We start from the raw sequence: 20,218 nt of genomic DNA, 5'->3' as shown, positions 1-20,218 counted from the left end.
ATTACCAAAGCCCGCATTGCAGCTTTCATGGCAGCATCGCAACTAGTAAGCTACTGACAATTAATGTTTACTTCCAAAGTGTATACAAAGCATAATTTGAAAATGATGATTTGCGTTGTATGTACGCTCGGTAATGATCAAATTCAGACTCTGCCTTTCATTTGTAATAGTAAGATGTCATGTAAAACTTCTATTCATATTTGTACAAGGCTTCTAAATTCAACTCAAATAGACTTGGAAATTTGAGACTTTTTTTAGTATGAATATGTTTGGTCCATTATTAATTTTTACTGTTTCCTCTTGTAACGGACTGAGTGTCATCTTGGAAAATGTAGATACCATTTCTCTTTACGCTTAAATGTCCAAATAGTATTAAAACAAAAATTGCCTTTCCCATTACCTTTTATTTATATTGCAATACTTTTGTACATGAAATTGTCTTGTACAATTTATTATAGGAATTACTGTGTTGTTACTTTAATCACCTAACTAGCATGAAAAAATATGGTATAAGTCAAGTGTGCTGTGTTTGTGCTTTACCCTTTATAGTAATTGGTTCTCAATTTTGAAGATCCTATCTGGTTCTTTCTTAAATGTCAAATTTCCACTTCTCTTTTTGTTTTGATGTGGGGATTCCCAACCTTTTAATAACTGCTACAGTTACTATTTTATTTTGCGACACCAGCCATTTTACCCAGCCAGCATTTTAAAATAATTAATTTAAAATTAATTTAAATTTGAGAATTATGTGACACTTCTGAAAATAATTGGTGACAACTTGGAACGTTGCCAAACCACAACCAAGAGTCACTTCTTTAGTTTATGTTTGCCAAAAATATAAATCTTCTTAGTTTGTAGAGGAGGTGTGTTTGAAAAAGCAAAAAGCAGGCAAGGAAGAGAATGAAACAAATCTTTGTGGAGTTTTACTAAGTTTGAGGTATGCTACTAGATATTTTCACATATACCAAGTTATTTAATCTTCTGGACTACCCACTATAATGTGTAAAGTGCTCCCATTTTCAGATGAGGAAATAAAAACTCAAAGATTTTAATTTTTTTGCCCAAGCTGCACACATAGAAAGCATCAGAGCTGAGACTGGAATCCGGGCTAACTGGTTCTAAAGTGTGTGTGCTTTCCACTCTTTTTGCTGTCTCCTGAAACTGGTGTCACAGTGACACCGAAATACAGTATCGCCACATCACAGCATGGCCTTGAACGGATTTGAATGGGAAGAATCCCTGCCACATGATGTAACAGAATGCTTGTAGGATACGGCAGGCCTACAATACATGTTTTAGTCCTCAGTTTCTTTAAAACCTTTAATATTTTTGGTATGTGATATAAAGCTACTGTTCTAAAGAATGTGACTCAATTTGAACTTCTGTCTTCGTGTTTATTGCTCTTCTTAATTTATTTACATAAATTGCCATTGGAGAAACTATACTAGGAAATCATAAAACAAAAGAAGGCTGACTAGGAAATATCCCCCAAATACTTAGCCCCATCTCCTTCATGCCTCTCCAGAAAGGATATAAAATAGCCTACATAATTACAGTAAAGTAAAATAAAATTTAAAGTTTGAAGAGAAGGTGGAGGAAAAGAAAAATGAGGGCAAAAATAAAATGACATCAGGACTAAAGTATATCAAGTGAATATTGCAGAAACAGGATAAACATTTTGTTACTAAGCATCCTAATATTTCTTGCCCTTCAGTTGGGCCTGTGCTTTTAACTAGATTTACAGAATGTTGGATTTGGAAGGGAGCTCAGAGACCATTTCATTTCTCCTTTACAAGTGAAGAAACTGAGGCCTGGTGAGAAATGTTGAAGCAAAAACTCTCCTCTTCTTTCCTCAAGCTTCCTCTTAAAGAAACCACTTCTTCGAATTTTGATTTGTACATGCGATCTCTGGCCCACAATAGCCAAGAACAACATTTCACAGGCCGTAGAGAGTTTCCATGGTGGTCATTATCACCAAGGCTGAGAAAAACGTATGGTATAATGAGTAAATATGTGAACTCCCAGTTCTAACTCCAGCCTTTGCCATGTATCAGCTAACTGTGTGTCCTCGGGCAAGTTATGTGACCTCTCTGAGCTTCAGTTTCATCATCTTATAAAACTGAGCTGATGGTAATAGTTGATATCTTAATGACTTGCTGTGAAGATTGAATGAGATTAGGCATGTAAGATATTTAGAATCATTCTTAGCGTGGCATAAATACTTATTATTACTGTTATTTAACGAAGCCCTTTTATGGTAATTCATTCCAATAGTTATATGCGAGAGCTGTATATTCTTTGGCATATCATGAAGAGTTGGTTTAGGGACAATTGGGTTAGTGTTTATCAAATCTTTGTAATGTTCTCTTCAGATTTTAAGCCAGTTCCATAGTGCATTCATCTGAAAGGTAGAATCAAGTGCTCCAAAAAAAGTGACCTGATTTGACTTGGAGGTTTAAGACTCTTCTTTTTCTCTGGCTAACTGGTCTGCTTTTCCTACTTCAGTATATTTCTCTTCTCTTACTATTTTTAATATTAAAACCAATATTAAAACCCCTTCATCTATAAACGAATGTGGTTTTAATAGCCCCCTTTTATGATGAGTTCAAGTTTATTTGCAGAAAAGGTAGCAAAGAGAAAGATCTTAAATATTCTTATAAACCCCCTTAGAAAGTCACTTCCCATTGGTGGGAGGAGATAGAGGAACCCACCATGCATACGCCAGTTGGAAAGTTTGCTTTCTGAACCTGAGGGCAATAATAAAACATGGATGGATATAATCTTACTTTAATTTAATTCATAATTAACAAATACATATTGAGTGCCAGCTATGAGCTGGGCATTGCTGGCCACTGATAACACAGTGATAAAACAGGTATCATCCTTGCCCTCAAACATCTTACAGTCTAGGTGGGCAACCTGGCTGAGTAAGTATTGAATACTAGCTTTAGTGCATAAAAGAAATATTCTAAACAAAAGTGGTTTTTTTTTAGGAGCTCTATGTGCCCTGCCCTACTCTCTGTTTTAGATATCAAACCAATGCCTAAGGCTTGAGACTGCCCTTACACTTTTTCTGAATTCCTGCTGGGATACAAGATAAGGAGTCCTTCAATGCAATCTCAAAGTATTACACACTGAGTAGGTGTCCTATAAGTTACAGTACAGCCAAAGCAAATTTAAATACGTGCCTCGATCCTGCTGTGATCACTTCAAAAATATACCTCCGCCAAGCATTTCTGATACCAGGTTTCATGTCAAAGGCAGGAAACAGCAGTCTCCTCCTTCATGTAGTTTAGAAACTGAAATGAAACTTACAGCGAGCATTCCAACCTGTGCTTGCAGATCTGTGTCTCTTCTCCCTCTACCAGCCCTTGTCTCCTGTTGCCTTTTATCTGAATCTTCAAACCAAGTCCTGGGGTTAATTTTGTCTGAATATCACTAACCCAGAGTTCTCTCTTATGGAGCCAACGTGCTGTCTTGAACCTTGGGTGGAACTTATATAATGAGTCTGTGGTGGCAACATTAGATAAGTTTCATTTGACTGCAAATGACAGAAAGTAACTCTGGCTAGCTGAATTAAAAAAAAAAAAAAAAAAGGAAAAGAAGGATACAGGAAGAAAAGTGGAATTTTTTGGAAGGATATTCATATATCCGCTCAGAATTTAAGGGCAAGCTAAACCACGAGAGACAGTAAGTAATCAGCCCAGCGATCATGGCAACTCTGTAGCTTTCAGCAAATTGAAATGCCTGTCTTCCTCCAGCTCTGATCATCTCAAAAACGTACCTCCACTGAGCGTTTCTGAAACCAGCTTTCATGTCAAAGGCAGGAAACAAGTCTTCTTCATGAACTTAGAAACTGAAGTTAGTGGACCTTTTTCCCGGAGAAGTGACTAAGCAGATCCCTGGGTTGGTCCAACGAGTGTGTCCAGGTTAGGTGTTTGTGGAGGAGGGCCAGGGTCTTTGGGGTCTACTTCTGTGTAAGGGGATGGAACGATTTCTACAAAAGGGGAGATCATTGTAAGGCTAGCAGCCATGCCGAGAAGTCCATATATTGGCCCTTCCTTGGGCAGAATAGTTGGCTAAGGAGACCTGTTTCTCAAGAGGCCATACTTTTATCAGTGGAAGTTATTTTATTCATTTATTTATTTATTTTCGGCTGCACCATGTGGCATGCAAAAGTTCCCCACCCTGGGATCGAACCCATGTCCCCTGCATTGGAAGCGCAGAGTCTTAACCACTGGACCACCAGGGAAGTCCTGGAGTTATCATTTTATAAGTAGTTTGTCATTTTCTTCATTCCACCATTCAATCTAGCCTCATTCATGGTCTTACTAGTTAATATCTATCTATGGTCAATTCTGCTTTCCTGGTTGACTCAATAGCATTTACCTTAGCTTAGCTCTTCATTGGTTAAACTTCAGAGGAAGTTTCAAAATGGAATTTGGGTCCCCACAATGGAGATTTGGAGAGCCGAATGTGGAGTTGTTGTCCTGTCCTGTCCTTGCCCCAGACCAGGGTAATCATGGACCTGGAAGAGCCTGGTTCATCTCAGGCTCTTCCCTGCCTTAAATGTGAATTACTGTGGCATTCATTCATCCATTCACTCATCAAACCTTCCCTACGTCAGAAACTCTATCAGGAGGTAGGGCTACAAAGATAAATTTGGCACCATACCTGCTCCGAAGGGACTCACAGGGCTTGGAAATGCACGTGTTGGAAAGGCAATGGCTTTACAGTACCAAGTGATTACGGCACTGCAGGCTCAGGCAGCAACCCTGGCCCAGAGATCCTTACACTGCAGCACAACGGGCCCCTATGGCTATGCTTACCTCCCAGAAACTGATACCGTGGTAAGCAGGGTAATGACCCCCCCAAAAGCATTCACATCCATCCCCAGAAATGTGAATGTTACGTTACATGGCAAGAGGGAATTAAGTTTGCTGATAGAATTAAGGCTACTAATTAGCTGACTTTGAGATGGGGAGATTATCCTGAATAATCAGGAGTAATCACAAGGGTCCTTATAAGATGGAGGTAGAAGAGGGAGAACTGGAGAGATAGCAGCATCAGAAGGACTTGACCCACCGTTGCTGGCTTTAAAGATGGAGGAATGGGGCCACCAGTCAAGGAATGCAGGCAGCCTCCAGACGCTAGAAAAGGCAAGGGAATGGACTGTCCCTTAGAGCCTCCAAGAGGAAAGCAGCCCTGCTGATACTTTCACTTTAGTGAGACCCATTTCAGACTTCCGACCTCCAGAACTGTAGGATAATAAATTTGAGTTATTTTAAGTCACTACGCTTGTGACGATTTGTTACAGCTGCAGTAGGAAACCTGTATAGGTAGGCATATACCTGGGGTGTGCTTGGTTCTATGCAAAAGGACAGAGGATTGACCAGGTGCATCTTCCTTGGGCATCATTTTAAATCTTATTTTCATATTAAGCATATGGAAAAGGATGATAATTTAGCATCAACTTTGAAGATGAAGCACAAGATTTCGCATTTTTTTCTTATTTGTGAGCTGCTTTGAGCCCTGAGCTCCCGTCCCCCTCTCCTCCACTGTCAGATGAAATGTTTAAGAGGCACCTGTTTGTCTTAGTGCTATGTCGTCAGTGCCTACTAAACTACTGCCATTTTTATTCTTAGCACATCGTTACCCTTAGATCTTTCTCATTTTAAAATCCACACCCAAAGAGGGCACTCATTGGAATTTCACTCAAGGATTTAAAAATACTCTATATCAAAGCATGACAACATCAAACATTGTTATAATCCTTTCACAAACACTTCTTTATTTGGTGCTTAAAGCAGCTTCACGAAGAAAGCATAATTATGCTCACTTGTCAGAGGAAGAAACAGAAGCTTGTGATAGAATGTCCAAAGTCCACAGGTGCTGAGTGGCCATGGTTGCTCCTTCCATGATGCCTAGGTGGCTGCCAGGAGGTGTTTCTCTGGGGTAGGTCACTTAGAAGCCAGCCCCCAATTCACCAAGCATCTGCCGTGTCACAGGTGCATCCACAATGCCCCTGAGCCTGCATAACGGCTGCTCTTGATTTAGGTGTTGCTGCTTTCATTATGACTGTAAACCTGTAACTGGCCCCTTGTCCTGATATGACTGGATCTGTTCTCATGAAAGAATCACATTGACAAAAGGGAGTACAGACAAGGTGCATGAACAGTACTGGAGCTTCTCGTAACTGCAAGAGCCATTCTTCACTGCGTTCCCAGGGTTCCTGAGGTGAATTGGGTACAGAGAGATATCAGAAGGCACGGCTCTGGTTTTGCAGTCAGTCCATTGTATGTACTCAAGCCTCATAGAAAGGTTTTGCTTTGTTTGTAGGTTTATCGTTATTATTAAGGGCTTTTTAACTGCAGAGGAGGTATTTTCCTTTCCTCCTTGTCTCTTTCTTACTGCAATTCAAGGTCTATACTTTCTATGAGCTTTCTGTCACCCTGTCAAAGAAGGCTTCCCTGACCTGATATAAATACCGCCCTCCCCAAACCCTCTTTTCGCTCTCTGTTCCTTTACATTGCTCTGTTAGGGTTTTCATAACGATTCTCTCACTTGACATATTCTTTTGTTCAAATATTTTTCTGTCTCCCCTGCCATGAGAGCAGACGCTACATCTCCTTTGTCTGTTGCTGTATCTCCAGGGCCTAGACAAGTGCCTGGCACTTAGTAGAGCTCAGTAAATATTTGTTGAATGAATTACTGAATTCTTTGCATCTCCCCCAGTGTCTGGGTCTGCCCTATAAAAGACCCGAGTGAAATTTAAAAAGCAAGAAGCCATAGCAAAGGGAAGAAAACCCTTAACTTAGTCTTTTTGTAGTCAGTTTCTAATTTCTGACTGACTGATTGACTGGGGAAAGGGAAGGATGCAGAAGGGGGAAATATCAATGTTGAGCTGAAAGCGCTCAGCCCTCTGACTCGCCGAAGCCCCCAGTGCCTGGCGCCTGGGGGGACCGTTTTTCTGCCGGGACTCCCCTCCTCCAGATGGAATTGAAGGTAATCACACAGGAGCCCCAGCCTATTTACTTCATGTTCACTAAAGAAAAGCAAAGATTTCATTTCCTCCAGTGTTTATTGGGTGGTAGGAGATACTACGGAAAATGCTACGAGTTCATGTTTTTCAGGTCCACTGATTTGTTGCAAGTTGTTCTGAAACCAGTGAGAAGTAGGGCAATGGAATAAATCCTCCTATACCCAGAGTATTTGATTTGTTTTGTTTGCATGGCTTTTGTAAAGCCCACCTGGAAAACCTCCAGTTACAGCTTTAAGGTCTAGAACCGTGTTGCCTCCCCTAGGAAAGAGTTTCTGAAGCATTCCATAGAAAGGCCCTTCTTATGCATGATCTTTTTGTCTCTGTGGTACTTCTTCTACCCTGCCACCAGTGACATCTCACCTAAAAAGCACAGTTACCACATAGGCTCCCAGCATGCTTGGTTCACGTGGCCAACGTTGGTCTCATCACCCCGTTCAGTTAAATGACTATGTTCATTGCTGGCTCTGTCCCAGCACGAGGAGGCCAGATATCGTCTCATCCCGCTATGTAACTCCAGCGACTGGCTTAAGTGCCTGGCATGTAGTTCGTACTAGATACATGTTGAGAACATGAGTAAGTGAATCCATGAAAAAACAAGAGACTTTACAATTCAGCCACAGTTATCCAGTTGTTAGCATTGGGACCTTATTTCTGGGGATTCTACTTATGGTTTTTTGTCTTCATTCAGGCACACTGATTGTTCTGAAACATCCCTATCCAAGAAAAGTGGAAGAACCATCCATTTATGAATCCGTCCGGGTTCACACAGCAATGCAGACGGGAAGAACAGAAAACGACCTCGTGCCCACTGCCCCTTCTGTAAGTGGCCGTCAATCTACCCACAGGGCTCACTGTCTAAAAGCGGTAACAGTTACACACTTTTAAAAATACATTTGTTCACATAAGAGTTCTAACTTGGGATATAAAAGCTGGAAAGTTTCGAAGGAAGGGAAAGGAAAGGTTCCTTCGAAAGGAAAGGTTCGAAGCCTATGACTCAGTTCATCCGGTCCAGGGTAAATTGTAAAAAATTACAATGCGATAGTGATAGGATTTTTTTTTTAACATCTTTATTGGAGTATAATTGCTTTACAATGGTGTGTTAGTTTCTGCTTTATAACAAAGTGAATCAGCTATACGTATACATATATCCCCATATCCCCTCCCTCTTGCATCTCCCTCCCACCTTCCTTATCCCTCCCCTTTAGGTGGTCACAAAGCACCGAACTGATCTCCCTGTGTTATGCAGCTGCTTCCCACTAGCTATTTTCATTTGCTAGTGTATATATGTCCATGCCACTCTCTCACTTCGTCCCAGCTTACCCTTCGTCCCAGCTCCCCGTGCCCTCAAGACCATTCTCTACGTCTGTGTCTTTATTCCTGTCCTGACCCTAGGTTTTCATAACCACTGTTTTTTTTTTGGACTCCATATATATGTGTTAGCATACATTATTTGTTTTTCTCTTTCTGACTTACTTCACTCTGTATGACAGACTCTAGGTCCATCCACCTCACTACAAATAACTCAGTTTTGTTTCTTTTATGGCTGAGTAATACTCCATTGTATATATGTGCCACATCTTCTTTATCCATTCATCTGTCAATGGACACTTAGGTTGCTTCCATGTCCTGGCTAATAGTAAATAGAGCTGCAATGAACATAGTGGTACATGACTTTTTGAATTATGGTTTTCTCAGGGTACATGCCCAGTAGTGCGATTGCTGGGTCGTATGGTAGTTCTATTTTTAGTTTTCTAAGGAACCTCCATACTGTTCTCCATAGTGGCTGTATCAATTTACATTCCCACCAACAATGCAAGAGGGTTCCCTTTTCTCCACACCCTCTCCAGAATTTACTGTTTGTAGATTTTTTGATGATGGCCATTCTGACCGGTGTGAGGTGATACCTCATTGTAGGTTGTTTTTTTTTTTTTCTTTTTGCGGTACGCGGGCCTCTCACTGCCGCGGCCTCTCCCGCTGCGAAGCACAGGCTCCGGACGCGCAGGCTCAGTGGCCATGGGTCACGGGCCCAGCCGCTCCGCGGCATGTGGAATCTTCCTGGACCAGGGCACGAACCCGTGTCCCCCGCATCGGCAGGCGGACTCTCAACCACTGCGCCACAAGGGAAGCCAATAGGTCTTTAATCCATTTTGACTTTATTTTTGTGCATGGTGTTAGGGAGGGTTCTAATTTCATTCTTTTATATGTAGCTGTCCAGTTTTCCCAGCACCACTTATTGAAGAGGCTGTCTTTTCTCCATTGTATATTCTTGCCTCCTTTATCAAAGATAAGGTGACCATATGTGCGTGGGTTTATCTCTGGGCTTTCTATCCTGTTCCATTGATCTATCTTTCTTTTTTTGTGCCAGTACCATACTGTCTTGATTACTGTAACTTATAGTAGACTCTGAAGTCAGGGAGCCTGATTCCTGCAGCTCTGTTTTTCTTTCTCAAGGTTGCTTTGGCTATTCAGGGTCTCTTGTGTTTCCATATAAATTGTGAAATTTTTTGTTCTAATTCTGTGAAAAATGCCATTGGTAGTTTGATAGGGATTGCATTGAATCTGTAGATTGCTTTGGGTAGTAGAGTCATTTCCACAATGTTGATTCTTCCAATCCAAGAATATGGTATATCTCTCCATCTGTTTGTATCATCTTTAATTTCTTTCAACAGTGTCTTATAATTTTCTGCATACAGGTCTTTTGTCTCCTTAGCTAGGTTTATTCCTAGGTATTTTATTCTTTTCGTTGCAGTGGTAAAAGGGACTGTTTCCTTAATTTCTCTTTCAGATTTTTCATCATTAGTATATAGGAGTGCCAGAGATTTCTGTGCATTAATTTTGTATCCTGCTACTTTACTGAATTCATTGATTAGCTCTAGTGGTTTCCTGGTAGCATCTTTAGGATTCTCTATATATAGTATCATGTCATCTGCAAACAGTGACAGCTTTACTTCTTCTTTTCTGATTTGGATTCCTTTTATTTCTTTTTCTACTCTGCTGTGGCTAAAACTTCCAAAACTCTGTTGAATAAGAGTGGTGAGAGTGGGAAACCTTGTCTTGTTCCTGATCTTACTGGAAATGGTTTCAGTTTTTCACCATTGAGAAAGATGTTGGTTGTGGGTTTGTCATATATGGCCTTTATTATGTTGAGGATAGTTCCCTCTATGCCTACTTTCTGCAGGATTTTTATCATAAATGGGTGTTGAATTTTGTCAAAAGCTTTCTCTGCATATATTGAGATGATCATATGGTTTTGTCCTTCAATTTGTTAATATGGTGTATCACATTGATTGATTTGTGTATATTGAAGAATCGTTGCATTCCTGGGATAAACCCCACTTGATCATGGTGTATGATCCATTTAATATGCTGTTGGATTCTGTTTGCTAGTATTTTGTTGAGGATTTTTGCATCTATGTTCATCAGTGATATTGGCTTGAAGTTTTCTTTCTTTCGACATCTTTGTCTGGTTTTGGTATCAGGGTGATGGTGGCCTCGTAGAATGAGTTTAGGAGTGTTCTTCCCTCTGCTATATTTTGTAAGAGTTTGAGAAGGATAAGTGTTACCTCTTCTCTAAATGTTTGATAGAATTCGCCTGAGAAGCCATCTGGTCCTAGGCTTTTGTTTGTAGGAAGATTTTAAATCACAGTTTCAATTTCAGTACTTGTGATTGGTTTGTTCATATTTGCTATTTCTTCCTGGTTCAGTCTTGGAAGGTTGTGCTTTTCTAAGAGTTTTCCATTTCTTCCACGTTGTCCATTTTATTGGCATACAGTAGTAATCTCTCATGATCCTTTGTGTTTCTGCAGTTTCAGTTGTTACTTCTCCTTTTTCATTTCTAATTCTATTGATTTGAGTCTTCTCCCTTTTTTTCTTCATGAGTCTGGCTAGTGGTTTATCAATTTTGTTTATCTTCTCAAAGAACCAGCTTTTAGTTTTATTGATCTTTGCTGTTGTTTCCTTCATTTCTTTTTCATTTAGTTCTGATCTGATCTTTATGATTTCTTTCTTTCTGCTAACTGTGGGGTTTTTTTGTTCTTGTTTCTCTAATTGCTTTAGGTGTAAGGTTACATCGTTTATTTGAGATGTTTCTTGAGGTAGGATTGTATTGCTATAAGCTTCCCTCTTAGAACTGCTCTTGCTGCATCCCATAGGTTTTGGGTTGTTGCGTTTTCATTGTCATTTGTTTCTAGGTATTTTTTGATTTCCTCTTTGATTTCTTCAGTGATCTCTTGGTTATTAAGTAGTGTACTGTTTAGCCTCCATGTGGTTGTATTTTTACACATTTTTTTCCTGTAACTGATATCTAGTCTCTTAGCATTGTGATTGGAAAAGATACTTGATACGATTTCAATTTTCTTAAATTTACAAAGGTTTGATTTGTAACCCAAAATCTGATGTATCCTGGAGAATGTTCCATGAACACTTGAGAAGAATGTGTATTCTGTTGTTTTTGGATGGAATGTCCTATAAATATCAATTAAGTCCATCTTGTTTAATGTATCATTTAAAGCTTGTTTTTCCTTATTTATTTTCATTTTGGATGATCTGTCCATTGGTGAAAGTGGGGTGTTAAAGTCCCTACTATGATTGTGTTATTGTCGATTTCCCCTCTTATGGCTGTTAACATTAGCCTTAAGTACTGAGGTACTCCTATGTTGGGTGCATAAATATTTACAATGGTTATATCTTCTTCTTGGATTGATCCCTTGATCATTATGTAGTGTCCTTCTTTGTCTCTTTTAATAGTCTTTATTTTAAAGTCTATTTTGTGTGACTTTATAAGAATAGCTACTCCAGCTTTCTTTTGATTTCCATTTGCATGTAATATCTTTTTCCATGCCCTCACTTTCAGTCTGTTTGAGTCCCTTGGTCTGAAGTGGGTTTCTTGTAGATAGCATATATATGGATCTTGTTTTTGTATCCATTCAGCCAGTGTATGTCTTTTGGTTGGAGCATTTAATCCATTTACATTTAAGGTAATTATTGATATGTATGTTTCTATTACCATTTTCTTAATTGTTTTGGGTTTGTTATTGTAGGTCCTTTCTTTCTCTTGTGTTTCCTGCCTGGAGAAGTTCCTTTAGCGTTTGTTGTAAAGCTAGTTTGGTGGTGGTGAATTCTCTTAGCTTTTGCTTGTCTGTAAAGGTTTTAATTTCTCTGTCGAATTTGAATGAAATCCTTGCTGGGTATAGTAATATTGGTTTTAGGTTTTCCCCTTTCATCCCTTTAAATATGTCCTGCCACTCCCTTCTGGCTTGCAGAGTTTCTGCTGAAAGATCAGCTGTTAACCTTATGGGGATTCCCTTGTATGTTATTTATTGTTTTTCCCTTGCTGCTTTTAATATTTTTTCTTTGTATTTAATTTTTGATAGTTTGACTAATATGTATCTTGGCGTATTTCTCCTCATATTTATCCTGTATGGACTCTGTGCTTCCTAGACTTGATTGACTATTTCCTTCCCCATATTAGGGAAGTTTTCAACTATAATCTCTTCAAATATTTTCTCAGTTCCTTTCTTTTTCTCTTCTTCTTCTGGGACCCCTATAATTCGAATGTTGGTGCATTTAATGTTGTCCCAGAGGTCTCTGAGACTGTCCTCAATTCTTTTCATTCTTTTTTCTTTATTCTTCTCTGCAGTAGTTATTTGCACTATTTTATGTTCCAGGTCACTTATCCGTTCTTCTGCCTCAGTTATTCTGCTATTGAGTCCTTCTTGAGAATTTTTAATCTCATTTATTGTGTTGTTCATCATTGTTTGTTTGCTCTTTAGTTCTTCTAGGTCCTTGTTAAATGTTTCTTGCATTTTCTCCATTCTATTTCCAAGATTTTGGATCATCTTTACTATCATTACTCTGAATTCTTTTTCAGGTAGACTGCCTATTTCCTCTTCATTTGTTTGGTTTGGTGGGTTTTTATCTTGCTCCTTCATCTGCTGTGTGTTCCTGTGTCTTCTCATTTTGCTTAAGTTACTGTGTTTGGCATGTCCTTTTCGCAGGCTGCAGGTTCATAGTTCCTGTTGTTTTTGGTGTCTGCCCCCAGTGGCTAAGATTGGTTCAGTTGGTTGTGTAGCCTTCCTGGTAGAGGGGATTGGTGCCTGTGTTCTGGTGGATGAGGCTGGATCTTGTCTTTCTGGTTGGCAGGTCCATGTCCGGTGGTGTGTTTTGGGGTATCTGTGACGTTTTTATGATTTTAGGCAGCCTCTCTGCTAATGGGTGGGGTTGTGTTCCTGTCTTGCTAGTTGTTTGGCATAGGGTGTTCAGCACTGTAGCTTGCTGGTCGCTGATTGGAGCTGGGTCTTGGCATTGAGATGGAGATCTCTGGGAGAGCTTTCATCATTTGACATTATGTGGACCTGGGAGGTCTATGGTGGACCAATGTCCTGAACTCCACTCTCCCACCTCAGAGGCACAGGCCTGACAACTGGCTGGAGCCCCAAGACCCTGTCAGCCACATGGCTCAGAAGAAAAGGGGTGAGAAAAAGAGATAAAGAAAGAAAAAACAATAAAATACAGTTATTAAAATAAAAAATAATTATTAAAAAGAAAAAAGAGAGAAGAGAGCAACCAAACAAAAAAACAAATGATAACAACGATAACACCAATGATAACACCAATGATAACAATGATAACACCAATGATAACAAGTGCTAAGAACTATACTAAAAAAACAAAAACAAAAAAACAGACAGACAGAACTCTAGGACAAATGGTGAAAGCAAAGCTATACAGACAAAATCACACACAGAAGCATACACATACACACTCACAAAAAGAGAAAAAAGGAAAAAAATATATATATATGCTTGCTCCCCAAATCCCCAGCCTCAATTTGGGACGATTCGTTGTCTATTCAGGTATTCCACAGATGCAGGGTACATCAAGTTGATTGTGGAGCTCTAATCCGCTGCTTCTGAGGCTGCTGGGAGAGATTTCCCTTTCTCTTCTTTGTTCTCACAGCTCCCAGGGGCTCAGCTTTGGATTTGGCCCCGCCTCTGCGTGTAGGTCGCCGGAGGGCGTCTGTTCTTCGCTCAGACGGGACGGGGTTAAAGGAGCAGCTGATTCGGGGGCTCTGGCTCACTCAGGCCGGGGGGAGGGAGGGGCACGGAGTGCGGGGCGGGCCTGCGGCGTCAGAGGCCGGCGTGACGTTGCACCAGCCTGAGGCGCGCTGTGCGTTCTCCCGGGGGAGTTGTCCCTGGATCCCGGGACCCTGGCAGTGAGGGCTGCCCAGGCTCCCGGAATGGGGGTGTGGATAGTGACCTGTCCTCGCACACAGGCTTCTTGGTGGCCGCAGCAGCAGCCTTAGCGTCTCATGCCCGTCTCTGGGGTCCGCGCTTTTAGCCGCGGCTCGCGCCCGCCTCTGGAGCTTGTTTAGGCGACGCTCTTAATCCCCTCTCCTCGCGCACCTGAAACAATGGTCTCTTGCCTCTTCGGCAGCTCCAGACCTTTCCCCGGACTCCCTCCCGGCTAGCCGTGGCGCACTAACCCCCTGCAGGCTGTGTTCACGCTGCCAACCCCAGTCCTCTCCCTCCGCTCCGACCGAAGCCCGAGTCTCAGCTCCCAGCCCCGCCCGCCCCGGCGGGTGAGCAGACAAGCCTCTCGGGCTGGTGAGTGCTGGTCGGCACCAATCCTCTGTGCGGGAATCTCTCCGCTTCGTCCTCCGCACCCCTGTTGCTGTGCTCTCCTCCGTGGCTTTGAAGCTTTCCCCCTCCGCCACCCTCAGTCTCCGCCCGCAAAGGGGCTTCTAGTGCATGGAAACCTTTCCTCCTTCACAGCTCCCTCCAACTGGTGCAGGTCCCGTCCCTATCCTTTTGTCTCTTGTTTATTCTTTTTTCTTTTGCCCTACCCAGGTACGTGGGGGAGTTTCTTGCCTTTTGGGAGGTCTGAGGTCTTCTGCCAGCGTTCAGTAGGTGTTCTGTAGAAGCTGTTCCACGTGTAGATGTATTTCTGATGTATTTGTGGGGAGGAAGGTGATCTCCACGTCTTACCTTTCACCATCTTGAAGGTCTCCCTTCAGTGATAGGATTTTAAAGACTTCGGAAATGGCGCTTAAATCCCGGCCTTACTTCACCAAAGAAGTTCGTGGTAGAATGGGCCAGAGATCTTTATGGTCACACAGTTGGCTAAACTGTTATTCTACAAATTTCTTAAATTAAGAATAGAAAAATCTTCTTTTACATTTCAACCTTCTATGGAAGAAAAAGATTCTCCACCTTGGCCGCAATCTCTCAGGATGTTATTTTTTCCTGGCCTTTTCTTCCTTCACTGAATGAAGGATACGGACAGAAGACACTTGCGTTTCTTTGCAACGTGTGAGCCACTGTTCAGTTTCAGTGTAACTGGGACTTTCATTGTTCTCCTCAGTCCGTTTATGTTTGTTCTGGGAGCTGTGACCCTGCAAAGATTCTTCTCCAGCACACTTTTCCCTTCATCATGCGCAGCACTCCCCTATTCTTTCCCTCTTTCTCGTTGGCTACATGCTCTGGTATAAGACATCTGGATGTGTGCCGATGATAAAGGGGACAACACCCAAATGAAATCTCAAGACCTAGTTCTAGACAGCAACCATGATGCTTGAAGATGTTCAGTTACAAATTACGTTAAAACACGCGTGACCTTTTTGTCTTTGCGGTACTTTCTCAACCCCGCCAGCAGAGACATCTCTCCTAAGAAGTAGACTTACCATGTGACCTCCCTGCTTAACATCCTTCGGTGGTGCCCACTGTCTTCATCCGCCTGGAACCTGCTCACCCCTCTGGCCTGACCTCATGCTCCTCCTACACTCAGGCTATGGACCCCACCTCTCTCCACAACTGTTCTCCTCTTCCCCTCCCTGCATCAGAAATGCTGCCAACACTGCTAGTGTCCCCTCATCCTTACAGACTTGCATCCGGGATCAGCCTCTTCCAGGAAGCCTTCTTGGATCCCTCTTAGCTTCCTCTAAAATGCCCCTCCTCTGTGCACCCTGGGCTCACCTTTATCCTGGAATCATCATACTAGGGGCTGACTACCTGCACGCTGTCTGCCCTCTCCAGGAGCCTGACACTTCCCGGGACAGGAATCATCGCCTGTCTTCATAGCTTTATAGCCTAGCCAGGTTCACGACATATTACATTGTTACTATGCTACATCTACTCAAAAATAAAAATTCTGGAAATGGGTTGAGAAAGATGTTTTAGCTTTGTTAGAGTTAGAAGGGCAAGTATAAGACCTCAGAACTAGAGAAATTTAGGAAAGCAAGACAATAAATAGTCTCACGTCAAAACAGACCAAAGAACACATTAAGATCTACCCTCTAACCAATTCTTTGTTTTCCCGTCGACGGGACCCTTCCTAACCTTCCTCTTTACGATCCTTACCCCACCCCCGATCACTTTAACAGCGTTTTCATTTGTACTCTCAGTTAAAGTTTACATTCTCATCTGTTACCTTGCCCTAAAGATCTCCACTCAAGGTCAATCGAACCATACCCTACTACGTGCATCATTTTTCAACAGTAAAATGCAGATAAGACCTAATTTGTGGAGCTGGTGTAAGAATGAAACACAGCATACTTAGGTAGATACAGCCCTCTTGAGATCAAATTCTGCAAGCCTTATTGCTTACCTTCTTTGCTCGCTCGAGGTATCAGATGGATTCACCTGCCCAAGTATTCAAATATGAATATACACAAAAGGTTCTGTATAATGGAGTTTTTAAAACAGTGATGAGTGGATAGTTGAAAATGTCTGCACTCACACTGTATAATGAGAGGTCCATGAATTTATTGTGTATTGATATAGACAGCAAACTATAAAGGTTTTCTAGTGGATTTTGCAGTCACACTATTCCTCACTAAGGAATGATTGATAACTGGACCAGCCTGCTGGGGAACCAGTTCTAGTCTGATTAGAAGCTCTTGTCCCTTGCTGAGCACAAGAGTTCACAGCCTTGATTGATTACTCCCATGCACATATGATACTGCCCCTCCACCCCAACCTGAGAGCTCCTTTGGGGATGGGGTTCTTGCACAAGCTCTGGCAGTGGAGGAAGAGGATTAAGTGCTATTTACAGGAAAAAGAACTTGCTTGAAGTGAAAATGAAACTAGGTGTCTTATTGCCCAGAAATGTAGATGTTTCTGCAAAACTGTTTACCATCCTTTGGCAACCACATTTGGGGAAATTACAATTTATATATTTTATACACAACATAGGATCGGGCTTCTGAGATAGGATGAAATTTAACTGATTCATTTATTTAACAAACTTTTTTAAAAGTGCCTACAGTGCACCCAGGACTGTTTTAAGCACTGGAGAGTTGGGAATAAATTAGGCAAAGGTTCTGCCCTCACTGAGCTCACACTGTAGTAGGGGGAACACAGACAATCATCAACAGAATATTATAAACCCAGATACTAATAGGTCGTAAAAAGAAAAAGTAGGATAAGGGTAGGAGAGGGAAGCAAGGGAGGCCTCTAGGAGGAGGTGACATTAGAGCAGAGGCTTCACAGAAGGGAAGGAATGACTCAGGTCAGGATGTAGAAGAGCGTTGCAGGCAGAGATCAGGACAAAAGCCTCGAGGTGGGAACTAAATTGAGGCCGTTTAAAGACTAGTAAGAAGATCTAGCAACTGGCATGGAGTGAGCTAGAGGGAAAGTGGTAGGAGATGAGATTATTGGGGTGATGAGGGGTCAGATCATGTAGCCAATGGAGTTCTCAAAGCGCAGTGCCACCCAGCTGAGTGTTTGGAAATTTATGAGCATTTCAGTTGTCACATGCTCTGGAGCACTGCCAACATTAGTGGGTGTCTGGAGCTGTGAAGGGTCTGGGACTTTACCCTTCTTGCCAGTTAACAAGTTCACCTGCCACAGTTTCACAGATGTTGAAAGACACAAAAGGCTTCTGCATGTCTGTCTTTTCCTCTGAAGGGAGCGCTATTTCTACCTTTTCAGGCTGTCTGCTATACAAATATGCTTTAAAAATTGGTGTGGGACAAAGGGCTATCGGTGCCTTGCTCGTAAGACATGGAGAAACACAAGAGACCCCTGGAGAATTGTCCAACAATGGGCAGGGGTCATGGAGGCTAAATATCCCACAACACATGATGAAGAATTACCCAAAATGCTAATTGTCCTTTCCTTACACAACATGAAAGGTCTTGTAGGATAAAGTAGAGAATTAATTTTTTTTCTAAGCGTTGATAAAATAAATCATGGGAGTTTGAGTTACAAAATTTGTTTAAGTTTTAAAATTTTTAAAAAGATAGTTTTCACTACTAAGTTGAAAATGGAGTCGGGGAAAAGTTGGAGGCAAGGAGACCAGTTAGGAGGCTGTGACAACCGTCCCGGTGAGAGACCGTGGTAGTTGAAACCAGAGAGGGGAATAAGAATAGTAGTTAGAACAGGAGGAAGCCATGAAGCCTGGTCAGCTTCACGATGTGTTTCAAATGTAGAAGAAACAAGACTTACTGATGGATTGAATGTAGTGTGTGAAGGAAAGAGCAACGGAGTAAATACTGCTGTTTACTGAGATGGCTGAGATTGCGGAGGAATGGGGGATGGGAAAGAGGTGTAGTTTTGGACCTGGGGACTGCAAACCACCAGTTAGTTTTGTTAGTAGAGTTTACGGGAGGTAATATACGTCAAGTGCTTGACATAGACCAGAGCCTATCTCAAACGTTAGCTCATTAGCTTCCTTAGCTTCCCTTTTGTGGTATTTGACATTTTTAAGAACTCTCTTCCTCTAAAAATTCTGTTTCCTTTGCTCCTGCAACCTCTTTCTGTCTTTATTATGTTATCTTTTCAGCACATTTTACAGTTCCTCTTCTTAGACACCTCCCTTGCATGCTGGCCTTTCCAGTATTCTGTCTTTGAACCTCTTCTCACAGTTTTGGTGTCTATCCTAGTCTTTTTCTTGAATAAATATATATATTTTGTTGACTGCACAAAGTCATGTTTGGTTTTGTCCATTTAAACATTATCACCCAATCCTATTCTAAAAGACAAATGCTCATTAAAAACAAACAAAAATAAAAACTCACAACCTTAATAACCTAGAAGATTTGTCATTTAAAGAAGGTTTAAAAGGAAAAAAAGGGGGTGGCAGAAGAGAGGTTTTCTTACAAGCTTTTCAGCAAGTGTCACATTTTCTCCTTAAATGGGAAGGATTTCAAAACAAAGGTAAAATGGCTTAAATAGAAGTATTCATAAAAAGGAACTTTACAGAATTGTCAACAATATTAAGACAACATTGACTAACCAGTTTCATTATGGCGTCTTCCCCCACTCTTCATTGTAGAGTTATAATATGCTTGTTTAATTAATTATATATTGTGAACATCTTCCACGTCACTACATAGTCTTCTAAAACATCATTAAAACAAATTCCTTAACATTTCATTATTTGGATATATCATAATTTATTTTGTTAATTCTCTATTATATTTTACATGCTATTTTTTTATTTTCAATAACTGCAAAGTTATAGAAAAATTGAAAGAACAATATAAAGAAAGTAAATTGCCTGCATGATGCCATCACCCCAGTACTTCAGCGTGTATTCCCTACACACAAGGACATTTGCCTCATGACCACACGGAGCCATTCAAATGAGGAAACTCACATTGATACAGCACCATGGTCCCATCCACAGATCTCATTTAGGCGTCACCAGTTTTCCCAATAAGGCCCTTTAGAGCAAAAGGATCCAATCCAAGATCACAAGTTGCTTTTATTTGTCCTGCCTCTTGAGTATTCTTCACTCTGGAACGCTTCCTCAGTTTTTCCTTGATATTGTGACTTTGACACTTCTGAATATTAAAGGCTAATTATTTTGAGAACTGTTCCCCAACTTTAACTTATCAGCTGTAACCTTGTGATTAGATTCGGGTTTTGCATTTCTTGGTAGAAATACCACAAAAGTGATGCTCTGCATGTCTCACTGCATCCTGTCAAGTGGAACACGATTTCAGTTTGTCTTATTCCAGTGTGTTTGATGACTTGATTAATCGGTGTCTGCCAGGTTTCTTCACTCTGAAGTCACCTTATTCCCTTTGTCATTAATAAATATTTTGGGGGGAGATTATTTGAGACTAAGTAGGTGTCCTGTTCCTCATTAAACTTGCATCCACCAATTTTATCATCCATTGATGTTTCTTGGCTGCTTTAATTATTACTGTGATTGTTGCCAAGTGGTGATTCT

At 41.2% G+C, this 20,218-nt stretch overlaps 1 protein-coding gene across 1 annotated transcript in view; it reads left to right on the top strand.

Annotated features, from left to right (window-relative positions):
• The window catches only part of DAPP1 (dual adaptor of phosphotyrosine and 3-phosphoinositides 1), a 58,344-nt gene that overhangs the window by 28,293 nt on the left and 9,833 nt on the right, over positions 1-20,218 (top strand). Inside the window, exon 4 of the mRNA XM_067736881.1 lies at positions 7,731-7,861. Within this exon, the coding sequence (XP_067592982.1) occupies positions 7,731-7,861 (131 nt within the window). The remainder of the gene's footprint in view (positions 1-7,730; positions 7,862-20,218) is intronic.

This window comes from Pseudorca crassidens, chromosome 4 (assembly GCF_039906515.1).
Source record: "Pseudorca crassidens isolate mPseCra1 chromosome 4, mPseCra1.hap1, whole genome shotgun sequence".
NCBI classification, from domain to species: Eukaryota; Metazoa; Chordata; class Mammalia; order Artiodactyla; family Delphinidae; genus Pseudorca; species Pseudorca crassidens.
This window is presented reverse-complemented; position numbering and strand designations above follow the sequence as displayed.